This window comes from Drosophila innubila, assembly GCF_004354385.1.
Source record: "Drosophila innubila isolate TH190305 chromosome 2R unlocalized genomic scaffold, UK_Dinn_1.0 1_C_2R, whole genome shotgun sequence".
NCBI lineage: Eukaryota > Metazoa > Arthropoda > Insecta > Diptera > Drosophilidae > Drosophila > Drosophila innubila.
Window position 1 is genome coordinate 23,028,235 of NW_022995374.1, and position 14,003 is coordinate 23,042,237.

The 14,003-nt window shown below is 38.5% G+C and overlaps 3 protein-coding genes across 3 annotated transcripts in view; all 3 read left to right on the forward strand.

Moving 5' to 3' along the window:
• Positions 1-899, forward strand: part of LOC117785651 (neurogenic protein mastermind-like) — a 48,532-nt gene extending 47,633 nt beyond the window's left edge. Inside the window, exon 5 of the mRNA XM_034623785.1 lies at positions 811-899. Within this exon, the coding sequence (XP_034479676.1) occupies positions 811-843 (33 nt within the window). The 3' untranslated portion in view covers positions 844-899. The remainder of the gene's footprint in view (positions 1-810) is intronic.
• Positions 900-4,453: 3,554 nt separating this feature from the next.
• LOC117785652 (acylphosphatase-1) lies at positions 4,454-4,948 on the forward strand. Its single transcript, XM_034623786.1, has one exon. The coding sequence runs from the start codon at positions 4,470-4,472 to the stop codon at positions 4,794-4,796; it is 327 nt and encodes a 108-aa protein (XP_034479677.1). The 5' UTR covers positions 4,454-4,469; the 3' UTR covers positions 4,797-4,948.
• Positions 4,949-8,158: 3,210 nt separating this feature from the next.
• The window catches only part of LOC117785650 (neurogenic protein mastermind), a 46,633-nt gene continuing 40,788 nt past the window's right edge, over positions 8,159-14,003 (forward strand). The window contains exon 1 of the mRNA XM_034623782.1: positions 8,159-8,387. The gene's annotated coding sequence lies outside the window, so the exon portion shown is untranslated. The remainder of the gene's footprint in view (positions 8,388-14,003) is intronic.

Sequence of the window (14,003 nt, forward strand, 5' to 3'; positions counted from 1 at the left end):
TTCGCGTACAATTTTCATTTTTTGTTATGCCCACATATTTATTTTCATGGCTGGTTCGGCTAGGGCCCTTCGACTGATGCCATGCTTGGGGATAGGGAAGGAGAGGGTGGACATCGAGGGTGGGTTAGGAGGCGCAGCATAACGAACGTCGTAAAGGGGGCGCACTTTACATTTGTTTTGTTTATTTTGGCGTGAGCGTTGCATGAAGAGCGGAGGCAACTGCCGGCAACTGCTACTACTAGATGAGAGAGAGAGAGTGAAAAGTGAGAGAGAGAAAGAGATTGAGAGAGTGGGTATGTGTGTTTGTGTGTGTGTGTGTGTGTGGGTGAGTAGACGACACTGTTTTTGCTGCTGCTGGCATGCCATTTCCCGTTATCAGTGGCAGACTTTCTGCCAACCTGCTGCCAGCTGCCGTCGCCTCGAACGTCAGCGACGCCGCGGCGTCGGTTCAACAGTGACGTCGACAGCGTAGCCACCGCCAACGGTCTCTCTGCTGACGTCGCGACGCGTCGCCAGCTAATTTTGGATATCTAAGCGAGCAGAAATATTTTTAGCTACGTTTTGGCGTCGCGCACGGCAGCCACATGCAGATTTTTGCAATTGTTTGCCTTATTTGGCCGCTGGCGTCGACGTCAGCGTCAACGTCAAAGTTAGCGTCGGTGCTGGCGCTGCTGTTGCTTTGTAATTGTTATTGCTGCTGCTGTTGTTGTTGTTGTTATTGTATTTTTAGCCAGTTGATTTATCATTCGAGTTGCGTTTACGCTGCATTTGTTGTTAATCAGTATTCTGTCTCTTTCTTTCTCATTACAGGTGAGTCTCATTTTAAGTGTCGCGAACGCTTAGTGTTAAGCTAAAAAGTACGTAAGTACCGTAAATGTTAATGCGAGTGCCAATGTAAATTGGAAAGGGGAGTGGAAGTGGATAACGAAACTGGTATATCGGAGATTATACACTCAAAAAAAATATGCCATTCTAAAATTAGGTACGACCGGACTTGAACTTATAACGTTTCGTTCATAAAATTTTAAGATTGCTGTGTACTAAAAGTCTTGAATTAAGTATGAACCGATCTTAATTTTAAAATTCAGACTTCACATTCCTATGGCAGCTATCCGAAATGGTAGTCCGATTTTATCGAAACTTAGTCAGAACATACAATACCATGGCAAATATATAATCCGTGAGTCTCGTTAAGATACCTCCAGAAACAACTGAGTTATTTGTGCTAAACTCATTAAAGATTTTTTTGTATTTAAAAAAGTTTTTTTCAAGATTGAAAGGAAGTTAAAAACAGGATCGTTTTGTACTAAAAACAAGTACGTTTTGGGATATTTATTTTTCATTGTCGCACCGTAGAATTCTCAACTGGTTCTATCGACGCAAATATGACTTTAAGGTTGGATCGCTGGTAAAATCAGCACCTATTCCGAAAGGTCGCTAACCAAGAAAATACACCATTATTAAATGGTATTCAATTTTGGTATTTTGAATATTTTAGTACACATACTAGTACAATACTATGTATTTGCTAAAGACATTAAAATGAATTTCGATTTGTAATCAAATTATATGACTATGTAGAAGGAGCTTCCCAATACAAACATAAGTTCAACTGTTTATATTTTAGATTTTTATCGCATAATAATTATAATCAACGAAATGGCGCAAGAACTCGACTCGCATGGATTGCAATCGTTAAGATATTCACACAAACACATACGATTGTAAATGTACTCATACAATAATAGATAAATAATGTGGAGAATTAAGCACCAGAAGTTTGCCATGAAAGGTTTAATATCAAGTTCTATTCGGTCTTATCCTGGAACTTAATCAAATCAAGAGCTGAGAGTGACATAAAATCAAATCGTAAACCTCAAACCTTAGCAAACAAAGCTCAAACAACGCGGAGCGAGAGAGAAACAAAGAGTGAGTGAGAAAGAGACAGAGAGAGAGAGAGACCAATACAGATTTAGAATTGTGTCATCGCGTAAACAAACAAAGTCAGTTTTCACTTGTCTGTGACGATATTAAAAGCCAAAGCCAAAGCCAAGCCAGGCAGAGACGAGGCGAGGCGAGCCGAGACGCGGCGAATTGAGACGAGTCGAAATACCTAACGCCAAGCGTGGCAGTGACGTCGCCTTGGTCTCCACCCACTGCGGCAGCAGTAGCGCCTCGGCCAGCTGCACTGCTAACTGCACTGTTGCAGCGACGACTGACTGCACTGCGTTGCTGCTTCATTGCTGGGCTTGTTTCTTTCTTTCTTTACATTTGTTTCCCTCATGCACACCGACACAAACACATTTGCATTTATAGTTCTGTTTTTGTTTTTGTTCTTCTTCTTTTTCATCATCATCGCCCAGATTTGAAGTGTTTACATATTGCGTTTGAATTATCGTTGAAAAATTTTCATTTGCTGGCTTTTTTTCCCTCTTTAAAAATTTTAATTTTGTTGTTGCTGCTGCTGGTGCTGGCGTGGCCTCTTCACTTTTATATTTAAGCTAATTTTAGTATTTAGCTTTTCATTTGCATTTCAATTAGAAAATATATGTATGTAAATAATGTATACACAGCATACATGCATAATAGATGTACAAATATCTGTAATACTTTGAACTGTGGACTGTACATTTCAATTTTGTTTGTTATTTGTGTGTATGTATGTGTTGTTGTGTGTGTGGCGCCATTAAAAATCTTTGTCGAAATTAAGTAGCAATTACATTATATACTTAAGTGTTAATTAACAGACAACTATTGCTGTTAAGTCTGTGGATCGAGTAAGCTTCTGTTATTAACAGCTGCAATGCAGTTAACGGCTTGGGCTCAAGCTTAGCTTTGCATAAGTTCTTATTTTCTCTCTCTCTCGCTGTTAAAAACGACGACGCTGACCTCGCTCTGTGCTCTGTGCTGCTGTTGCTGTTCGTTTAGCTCAAGTCAAGTTTTATGCGTCGCAATTGAAGCGCACTTTGCTAAAGTTGCGCTGCTGCCCAGTAAACAACAACAACAACAACAACGACAGCAACAAAATCCCTTGAAGAGTTGAGTTGTGTTCAGCAATATTGTTTTTAGTTGTTGTTGCGCCTCGGCTTGCTTGATTCGGCTTGCTCACCTTCGGCTCAACGAATGGCAACAGCGGCTCGTGCTGTTACATTTGAATGAGCACGTAGCTGCTGCTGTTGCTGTCTCGACTGCGCTGCTTTGCCATAGCTGTTGGAGGTGGTGGGCAACAGTGTCGCTGACGCTGACGCTAACGCTAACGCTGTCGTTGTCGTTGTCGCTGTAGTCATTTATCACCGGCCTTTTTTGCCCAGTCTCTGCCTATGCCGCTGCTTCTGGCTTAGTCTTGGCCTGCAGCGCTGCCCGCGCGTCGCCCGCATTCGCCATAAATATCATATTAAATATTTGCCATAGAATCGTCGTCAGCAGCGACGCGTCGCGTCGCGACGTTTGCATTACCGCCAAATGTTGTCTGTTTATCTCGCTAGTTATTGTTTTGCAGCCATACATGCATAGGTGGTTGTCACGAGGTAAGGGGGGTGGAAAGGTAGAGGGAGAAAAAAGATGGAGGGAGGGACATTTGGCAAGACGGTGGTTGCTAACTTTTGTGGCATTGTCAGTTGATTGGATTGCCATGAGATGAACTTGGCGGCATGTGTGTGTCTCTGTATGTGTGCCATGTGATTTATGAGTCCCCAGTGCTGATATGGGATATGGATATGGCAATAATACAATGATACAATGTGATTAGCCAGGAGGGTGCTGCCAATAGAAGCGCTAAGCAAGTCAAGGGAGCCCAATCCACAAGTCATTTCCATCTTTCCCACAATAAGAAATCACTTTCCCACACAAGTATAGAAAATGGCAGACTCTTTTTGGGGGTACATCAAGAAGTAGCAAGTGTAATTTAGAAATGAGGTCCTTTATTGATACCAAAATGAAGTATACAAATCTTAAATACTACTGTCTATCAAGAACTGGAAATCTTCAAATACCAGTAAAAGTTTATTTATGAATGACTTAATTTTTCCCCTAGAAATTTAATCATCTTCCAGCTAATATACAATTTTAAAAGTGAATTAAAAGAACAACTTGAAAGATACTTACATATTTTTCTGAAGCTTATAACTTTTTCATTTTACTACATATTTTATTTATCCTGAAAATTTCAGATTAAAGCGCTATAGGAATGCAAGTAAATATTGTTTATGATAAAGTGCAGGGTTTCTGCTAGTCAAGCACTAACCACTAGTTTGCTTGAAAAGCAAAAGAAAACCACTCCAAAAATATCTAAGTAAATGTATATTTAATTGCTTCCCAGGTACTGGATATCTGCTAGTCGAGTACTTTTATTTGTTTACAAAAAATTAACTGAGTTTACTCTGCAATACAAACGAAACTTGCTCAAATATCTAGAAAATAGATGAGAAAATCCTAAAAATTTATATTGATATATCTAATAGTTTAAAAAAATGCATAGATTCGATGATCAGATTTTCACCTGTGGCTTCGAGGTCTTCGGAGAGGTGCAGGGCGTGAAGCTGCGCCGAGCGACCCGATCTCTGGCGCTATCAAACGGTGTACGTGGCTGGGTGATGAACACGGATCGTGGAACTGTCCAGGGGGAACTGGAAGGTACTCTGCCCAAGGTCAATGAACTCAAGTTCTGGCTGCTCTGCTTTGGCAGCGAACGTGCGGTTATCGAACGGGCCGAGTTCACGCCCACCAAGGAGATACCTGTACATCATTTTGAAGACTTCACCATACGCCGCCTTCCATATCAGATCGAAGATCACTAGAGAGCTAAGGAAAAGAGAGAGAGAGGGAAAGAGAATTATTGTTATTGTTTTGGCGTTGACAAAATTGATTGATTGATGACTGATGTATTGGTAAACGTATGTTTTGTTTAGCTTAAAAATGAAATAAACTTGGTGCAGATCTTAACAAGGTTCCCAGCTTTAGGTTGAGGCATCATTTATTACCCTCAAACTCGCTGCCAGCTACTAATTAAGCATTGCCAAGCTACACACACACATACACTGAGTATCTACAGCCGGACAGATAGACGTTCAGACTCTGGGACAGACAGTCAGACAGACACCTGCAGCCTCTGGCTGGGCCGCATTTCCAGTTGAGCGCCGCCGCCCCAAACTGGCAATGAGTTTATATTTTTTTCTATTTGCGAGGCTAGGCAACAACGACGAAGCAACAGCTACAGAAACAGAAACAAAGTCACAGAAATGGTAGCCATTGTTGTAGAAACTGCCACCACACGTTGCCGAATCATCATGAGAGTGTAGAGCATAGATATAGCTTGAAATTGCCACAGATTGTGTCAGATATTCAATAAGTCGCCATAAAATATATATTCAAAAAGTATATTCCAGTGTACAAGTGAACTTTAAAGGGTATCAGCTATTTTTATTTTTTTGAAAAATTCTAGTATTCGAATTGAGTAATTGGTTTTTATTGAAACTTCAGCCACAAAAAGTACAAGTTCATATTCATGTCAATTTCATGAATTTTTATTTTAATTTCAACAAATTTAAGAAATCTTTAAATTGGTTTTGTTTTTTCATTTTGTGAGTACAGTGAGATAAAAATAGTAAAAATATTAATAGTTCTAGGAACAAGGTGCTAAAATGAATTTTATTTTATTAAAACTGTTTGTCCTGACTGTCTCACTGAGCATTGTGAAGACCAAACCTTAAGACCTAGGAAGCTGAAATTTTCAGACAAAATTGCTGAGACAAATTTTTAGTGCAAAAAGGCGGTGTTTTGCGAAATTTATAATGCAAAAGGGGTTAATAAAGTTCACACTTCACATATTGAAAAAATTTGTTATAGAAATTTATTTAAGAAACAAATATGTAATCCTCCTTTTCACACATTAACTCTGTGAGCGAATGAATCAGACTGATATCAAATATATATATTTAATTTAATATATTTCCCAATAGTGAAAATATTTAAGTACAATTTATTTATCACAGTTATTATACTTTGATAATAACAATGCAATTAAATAGAGTAATTTTATTAACTTTATTTAGTAATAATTACTTTGCGAGGGTATCTGCGCGTCGCAGCGGCTGCATATTTTATACGTTTCTCATATTGTTGTTATTGTTTTTGAGTACTCAATGCCCTCCATGGGTCGCTAGCTACAACGCGACGCCGGCGTTGGCGTTGACGCCGATGTGGACGCCGACGCTGACGCCTGTGCACTGCGCACAATCACAACAAAATCAAATAAATGAAACGCCACTGACAAAACAACAGCAGCAGCAGCAGCGCGACAACAGTAACTGAAACGGTAACAGTGTCTTAACAGAGCTCAGCTATGTTAGGCTTCGCTGCGTATGTTGTGTATTATTTGCGTGTATGCGTTTCGGTGTCGCTGTCGGTGTGTGTGTGTGTTGGTAACTTCGTTGAGTGCGTAACAGGCGCACAGAGACAATCAGCAACAACATAAAACGCAACAACATTTTGCCATGTTGCTGTCGGAAACCTGCTGTTGTAGCTGTTGCTGTTGCTGTTGTTGCTGCGGTATTTTTATAGGTTAAACTGCAAAGTGCGTTGAAGAGTACGGTCAAAGGGGGTTGGGGTGGTAGAGAGGGGGTGTAATGGTGGTGGTGTGGCTTTGCTTTGGCTTTTTACTAGTTTCAGCCGGCCGGTGTCGTTGGCACTTAGCTCGTAAGTAAGAGAGAGAGAGAGAGAGAGGGAGAACAGTGACAGAGAGAGACAGATAGCAAAAAGAGAGAGCTTAGATTGCAAACTTTGCACTCAATGTAACTTCTCTGTCTCTCTCTCTTTTTCTCTGTCTTTCTCCAAGGCTTTTGAGTGATTCTCGCCTTGGGCTGCTGTTAACGCCGCTTTAAAGGCGCCCGTAGCGTCAGTTGCCACTCAATGGTGGGGCAAGGTGTGAGGGGGAAGTGTATTTAAGGAGCTGTGCCAGCTTTTTGACATTCCTTTGCGCATTCCGCGCGCGTTGCCAGCCACGCGTCGCTGCTGGCGTCGGCAGCACTCGGTGCTGCCTCGTCCTCTCTCTCTCTCTCTCTGTTGCTTCCGGTGTCACTTCCTTATTTAGTTGTTTACATTGTTGTTGCTCTGGTTGCTCTTGTTGTTGTTGCGAGGGTTGTGAAATTTGAGTGGCCAACATGCGAGTGTTAGCCGTCTCGGTGCCACAGACCAAGTTACAACTCCACTCGAGTGTCCTTGTTACAGTTACACGCAAACGCTGGAGGAGGGGGTTTGAGGTAGGGGTAGGTAGGAAAGACATTTCAACTTAATTTAACAGTCATCAAATGGAATTCAATTTGCCTGAAAGGCGCCCAGAAATATGAACAACAACAACTTAACTCTAACCCCCGCTCACCTACCCCCTACCCCACACCACCACCACCGTGTGGGTGGTCCTCACTCCTCTGGCCTCCACTTTGATCATCTGCCAAAGTATTGTCATTAGTCGCGTTATTATTGAGGCTATTATGTAGTAATCAAATTTATAGCACACTTTGCAACACACACACACACACACACTCACGCACACACATTTACATATTGCGACCTGCCTGGCAACGAAGAAAACAAGTCGGAAAACTTTTATGACGCCAAAAAAGTAACAACAACAATATCAACAAAATTATTACGATGCCTGAAGAAAATGGAAATTGAAAATGAGTTGAGTAGCGGTCGCGACACACATACATACTTACACACACACACTTACATACGTACATAAATGCAAACACTTTGCACAAATATTTGTGTCATTAAACAAATGACAAACGAATTGGTTTGAACATGAAAGCTGAAAGCAGCGACGCCAGCAGCGACGTCGACGCTGACATGCAACAATGCGAGTTGGCAAAAAGTTAACAGAGACGACGACGTATAACTGATAAGCCAAACATTCTACAACGACGCGCTGTTAAGCTAACAGACAGCCTAGCATAACTGAACATAACATAACATAACAGACTGACAGCCACCCCCACAGTAACACACACGCACGCACAAATACATGCGCGCAGTTTACAGCGCTAAAAAATTCGCTTGGCTGCTTCTGCTGTCGCTGCCGCTGCCGCTACCGCTGCAACAATGCAAACGCAAACTTTCTCGCTGCTAGCGTCGCTGTCGGCGTCAACAGACTGTCCGCATTCGGTTCGTGCTGCTTCGCTGGCAGTGGCTCGTGCCAGTTATAAACCGACTGCCAAACGGCTCACGACAACAGCAGCAGCAGCAACAATAGCAGCAGCAGCAACTTAAAGCAACAGCAGCAAAAACAACATCAACAACAGCAACAACAGCAACTGACAGCAGCAAATCACAAGCCGAAAAGCAAAAGAAAAGTGACGTTTGTTGTGCGTTTTGTTTTTGTTCCATCAGTAATAAAAAAAAATAATTCAAAAAGCAAGAAAATATAAAAGAATATTCAGTGCAAGCGGATAAAAAATATTTACTCAACAACAGCAACAGCAATAAAAGGCAAAATATTCCAAATATATAACAAAACAAGTGAATAAAATAGTGCAAAATTCTCAAAATATTTGTGTTTTTACTTATTTGTTTTTATTTTGAATTTGTTACAATGAATTTTATTGGAGAAATACTATAATAAAAACAACAAACTCCACTTCAAACAATGTAAACGTTAAATAAATTGAAAAAAAAACACATTTACTCTTTAAATTTATCTTTGTAAGAATTGAAAAAAAAGTGTTTTTGAAATTAATAAATAACAATTGTTAAAATGAATAAATATTAACTGAAACTTTTTAGGCATAATAATTTGATAGAGTAAACGTTAATTTAAAATGACAAAACAAATAATTATATAAATTGCTTGGAAAATATATCAAATAATAAATTATCAAAGTGCTTAAAATTTAAAAATCAAAATCGATAAAAATGTATACATGAATTTAAATTTATAATAAAATAAACAGAATAATCATAAAAGAAAGTTTATAAAAAATTAAAAAAAAATGTTTAAAATGTGTAATAATCTCTTTTTAAAAGTTAATTTGGATGCAAGCAATTAAGATTTTTATTTGTTTATTCTTGTTTATGGTCACAAAAAATTCTGCATAAATTAATGCAAAACATTCTTGTGAAAATGTTTGTTTTTTTTTGTTGTTGTCTTCCTTTAAGAAACTTTTGGGCCTCTTGACTTCTCTGTGATGTGTGTGTGTGTCGTGTTGTGCCTGTTTATTTATTTGACATTTGTATTTCTTTTGAGAAATTATGCATAGCAAATGCAAATTTATTAGGTGCGCAGCTATTAGATGTTATCCCCCTCGACCCTCCCTCCCTGTCACCCCTAGACAGTCATTGAGTTTTTCCAACGCGAGCGAAATTAAAAAACATAAATCAAAGTATGCAAAATAAATCAACGAAAATTGTGCGGACAATCTAAGCTGCCTCTCTCTTTCTCGTGTCTTCCATCCCCTTCTTTCTTAAGAGGCGCTAATAAAAAGTGAAGTGCAAAAAAAGAAAATAAGATATAAATAAGCCAATTAATTAGAGGCATGTTTGGAATTAATAAGGAAAAACGTTAACGGAAAACTTTATGAAAAATTTGAAATATTTCAATTCATCCGGGAAATATCGATTGTGAAAAATAAGACTAATAATAATATCATTTTTATGGCAGAAAAATATCAAAGAATTAAAAAGAATATTTGTGTGAAAGTGTATTTTTCTGAGTGTGTGGGGAAAGAAACGATTTAAGTAATTAGTTATTCATTGTAAGAGTATTAATATTCAGAAAATTTGTTTGCAGAGTATTTCGAATTCGTTGATTTGTCTTCTGTTCTATCTTAATAATCACTGCATAAATTCAGCGACAGGCAGACAGACGAATGGACAGCTAGAGAAACAAACAAATACACAAAATGAACATGCAACAACACAACATCACAACAACAACAGCAGCAGCAGCAAAAGCTATAAAAAAAAGCTGGCAACAAACTGGATGCAAATGGCCAGAAGAAAGAAAAGCCAAGTCAATGAACAGACTGAGGAGTCTCTAAAAAATGCGGTCGCTGTTGATCATTTATATGCATTAGGTTCTTATTATTATTATTACAATTACTTATTGTTATGATAATTTTTGTTGATCTTATTGTTGTTGTTGTTGCAGTTGAGATTTTGTTGAAATTAATTTTGCCATCATTATTTCTCATTAGTTTTTCACAAGCAGTTAAATGAGTTGAAAAATGATTTATAATTTGTATGCGTTCTTCTTTTTTTTGTAATACCCTGTAATGAATGGAAAAAGCTAAAGGGGTATAGTGTAGGTATGTTAAACAAGTGTATATAAATTTTTCTTAATGATAATTCTATCAGTTTGCTTTGAAGTAAGGAAATCCAACTTTTTTTATCAAATTCAACAATTAAGTGTGTCTAGTTTATTAAATTGATCAAATGCGAAATTTAAAAGAATTTTATTTTTTTAGGGTATTGCCTAGTCAAGCACTCCATATCTTAGCTCTCTTATACTTATTTACACTTCATGTTGTTGGTTTTACTTATTTTTTTGATTCTGTCCAAGCGCGAAAATTCTTATAATGTGCAAATAAATTAATAGTATGGAAAATGAAATGCGAGCATGCACAAATATCCCTCTGCCCTCTTTTATCCCCTTTTCCCAAACCTGACTACAAATGCAAATGGTGTTTGGCGTTGGCAAGGCTAAAATATTACGCATACGTCGTGAGTTGCAGGTTGAAATTTGCTAAGAATTAATTGGAGGACGAAATAAATGTCAAAATAGGGCAGTTCCAAATGAATATATATTCGTACTTCTGCATACAGTGTTGCCGTTATGACTGACAATTAAGCGAATTTAATACTACACTTAAATTAATTGTAATAGAGGAAAAGTGAGAGAGAGAGAAAGAGAAAAGATAGAGGGAGTTGCATTATTAATGAGGTAGCATTTTTATGATAAAGTAATGTTATAAATTGCAGACGAAAAGAATGATAAAAATAAAATATGAGGGAAAATAAAGGAACAGAATTGAAACCATTAAGTTAAATGACAGACTGACATAAAATATTAAATGCACTTGTTGACAGCATCGTGAAATAAAGATTGAATTTTATAGTTTGCTAACAGTTTATACGCTCGCTTTTTGGATTACAAAATTTTATGAAATCAACAATAGCAACAACAACAATTAGAATTCTTTTCTTTTTTTTTGTTTATTCATTATTTATAATTTCCACGAATTTTTCGACCACTTCCGTTGGCTGGCTGTTGGGTGGGCAGTTGGTTTACAGTTCGGTTTACTGGTTTTTCACTCGCCACTCGTCGCTTGCTGCTAATTCGCATTAATCATACGCCGCGTTGTGCACAGCATTTATTTACTTTATTTTTGCAGCGCGCGCCGCTTTGAAACATGAAAATGAAATTCAGACAAAGCAACAGCAACAGCAGCAGCAACAAAAGCAACAATAACAGCAATAACACAACAGCAAAGCTTTTCACATTTTTATTTTTACACGCAAATTTACTGACTGTCGTCGTCTTTGCGTCTTACTCACATCGCAGTCGCAGTCGCTGCCGCTGCCGCCGTCGACGCTGCTGCCGAAGTCGCTGGCAGCGTTGCTGTTGCTTATTTTAATGTGTCAAGGTTCGCGGCATCATATTTTGCGCTTTATTTCAGTGCGCTTCAAGCGTACAAAATTATTTTAGCCACCGACTGATAGGGAACCACAGACAGAGAGGGCGAGAGAGAGGGGAAGGGGGGAAGTGGGTAACACATGAGCAACAACTCTCAATAATAATAACTCTCAGCCACATTTCTGACTTTCTTTTCGCCAAGTAATTAAAATACAGTAGTACTCGTTATACAGTCAAACTTTACTATCACGACTCGGGTTGAATTTTTAACGGTCGCTGGAATTGTGAGTAGGTGTAGATTTTACAGTCGGACAAATTGAACAGATTGTAGGAAGATATAGAAATGCGTATGCTCTGAAAAACTTCTAAGGCTTAAATAGTAGATGGACAATTTAAAGTATAATCATATAATTAATAGATCAACGAATTTCATTGTGTAAAATCAGAATAATCAATCAATACTATTATAATTAAAAGCTGCTCTTGAAACTAAAGCTTTAAAATAGTAATATAGATTGTAATATCATAAATTCCTGAAGTTCTAAACTAGGTACAAACAAGATGAAACTGCTATTGAGCTTTTGCATAGTTATAGGCAAAAGACGATATAAGCGAAGACGAAGACGAAGACGTATCGATAAATGTAAATGCAGAGTTGTACAAGAAATAGGAAAAAAAAAGTGGAGGACGTAGACAACGTTCAAAAGTCGAAATGTATATACTTATGTATATAGTTGTAGTTGTAGGTGAGTTGCAAAGTGTGTAAGAATACATAAAAGAGCTAAAGAGTGGAAAAGAAAGAGAGAGAAAGGGCAGGGGATAGGCAATGAGCGAGCGAGTGAGCAAAACATTTTTATTACCGCAGCAGAGTCGTAAAAAACTAAATTACTTTTAAGTTTGTAAATTGTGCGAGTTGCTTTAACGCTCTAAACGGGCCTCTATATACGACCCGACTCTGCCAATGTGTGTGTGAGTGTGTGTTTGTGTGCAACATAAGTTTAATATTGTGGCAACTTCCCCCCATCCCCACATCTCTTGCTTACCGCTTAGCCGCCCACCTACAACGCAAGTTTTGCATTCTTTGTGTCACGTATCCATCGAGAGATGCCCACAGAGTTGCACAGATGAGAAAAGCTCTGCCAAAATGAGGATAGGAGGGGGGTAGGAGGTGATGGGGGCGTTTATGAAAGAAAAGCAAATTTATGAAACGGCATTTATTCGTAATGAGTCGAGTGAATGGGGAAAAGTGTTTGGCGCGTGTATTGGCTCACTCCGTTTTATGACCACGAGCCAAGGAGAAGATTGCCAGTTCCCAGCCAGAAGCAATTGGGTATATTGCATTGCATTGGATGTGAGTGTTTGAGTGTGTGAGTGTCATAAAGTTATTAACTAGTATTACGGCTGTTTGCATTAGGGAAAGTGCTTGGAAAGTCTGAGAAAGAGAGAACGAGAGGGTAACGAGAGAGAGTAAAAATGTGAATCATTTTATTATAAATATGAATAACGAAAAGGATGTGCATTAGTTGATAAATGTTTACTTATTACTTTAATTTGTTTATTCAGTTAGTTTCTTGCAGCTTTGAATTTAAAATATATTTAGGTAGTATGTCCAGTTCGTATTCAATCGGTTGTCTTATTTTAAATTAATTTTCATATGCTGTTTTTCAATGTTTATATACATTTCAAATGTGAATACACTCACTTTGATTCACTCGCAAGATTATTCTATTACTGTGAATTATGATATACTTAACTGTACTCAATTGAGTACTTCGACTCGATAGGTAAATCCCCTTTCTGTCTCTACTCTATCGCTTCCAGAGCTTATGCCTATGTGTCTGTGTGTGTCTGTGTATGTGTTTATGCACATAATCCCGTGTCAGTTTACCGTTCAATCCATTTCGCAACTCCCCATTACGTATTAAGTACATATTCATTTACACAAACATAGCGATGTAAGTATGTATGATTGTATTCACATTCAGTTGCTCTTCTTCTGCTGCCACTGCGCTGCCTTTTGTCAAGCCCGTATAAAAAAGGCAACAACAACAGCAATAATAACAATTACAGTGACAGCAATAAGAAAACACTCGCCCTGTCCATTCGCGTGGCGCACACCTCACGACCCCTAGGTCCTCCCTCTGCTGCTGCTGCGCCTATTCGCTGCTATTTTGTATACATTTTGCATTAATTAAAAACAAAACAAAAAAATAAATAAATAGCAAAAGTCGCGCGCGCGATGTGATCCGAAGCAAGTGAGCGAGTGAGCGAGCGAGCGACGAAGCGGGCTGAGACGAACGACGAAGCAAGCCGATCAGATCCGAGCCGAGCTGGGGCCATAGCAAGCAAATAAAACTGAAAAGCAAACACATTC

What these genes read in the sequence shown, in the direction of transcription:
- LOC117785652 (XM_034623786.1), top strand. Translation starts at nt 4,470, where the DNA reads ATGCATAGATTCGATGATCAGATTTTCACCTGTGGCTTCGAGGTCTTC.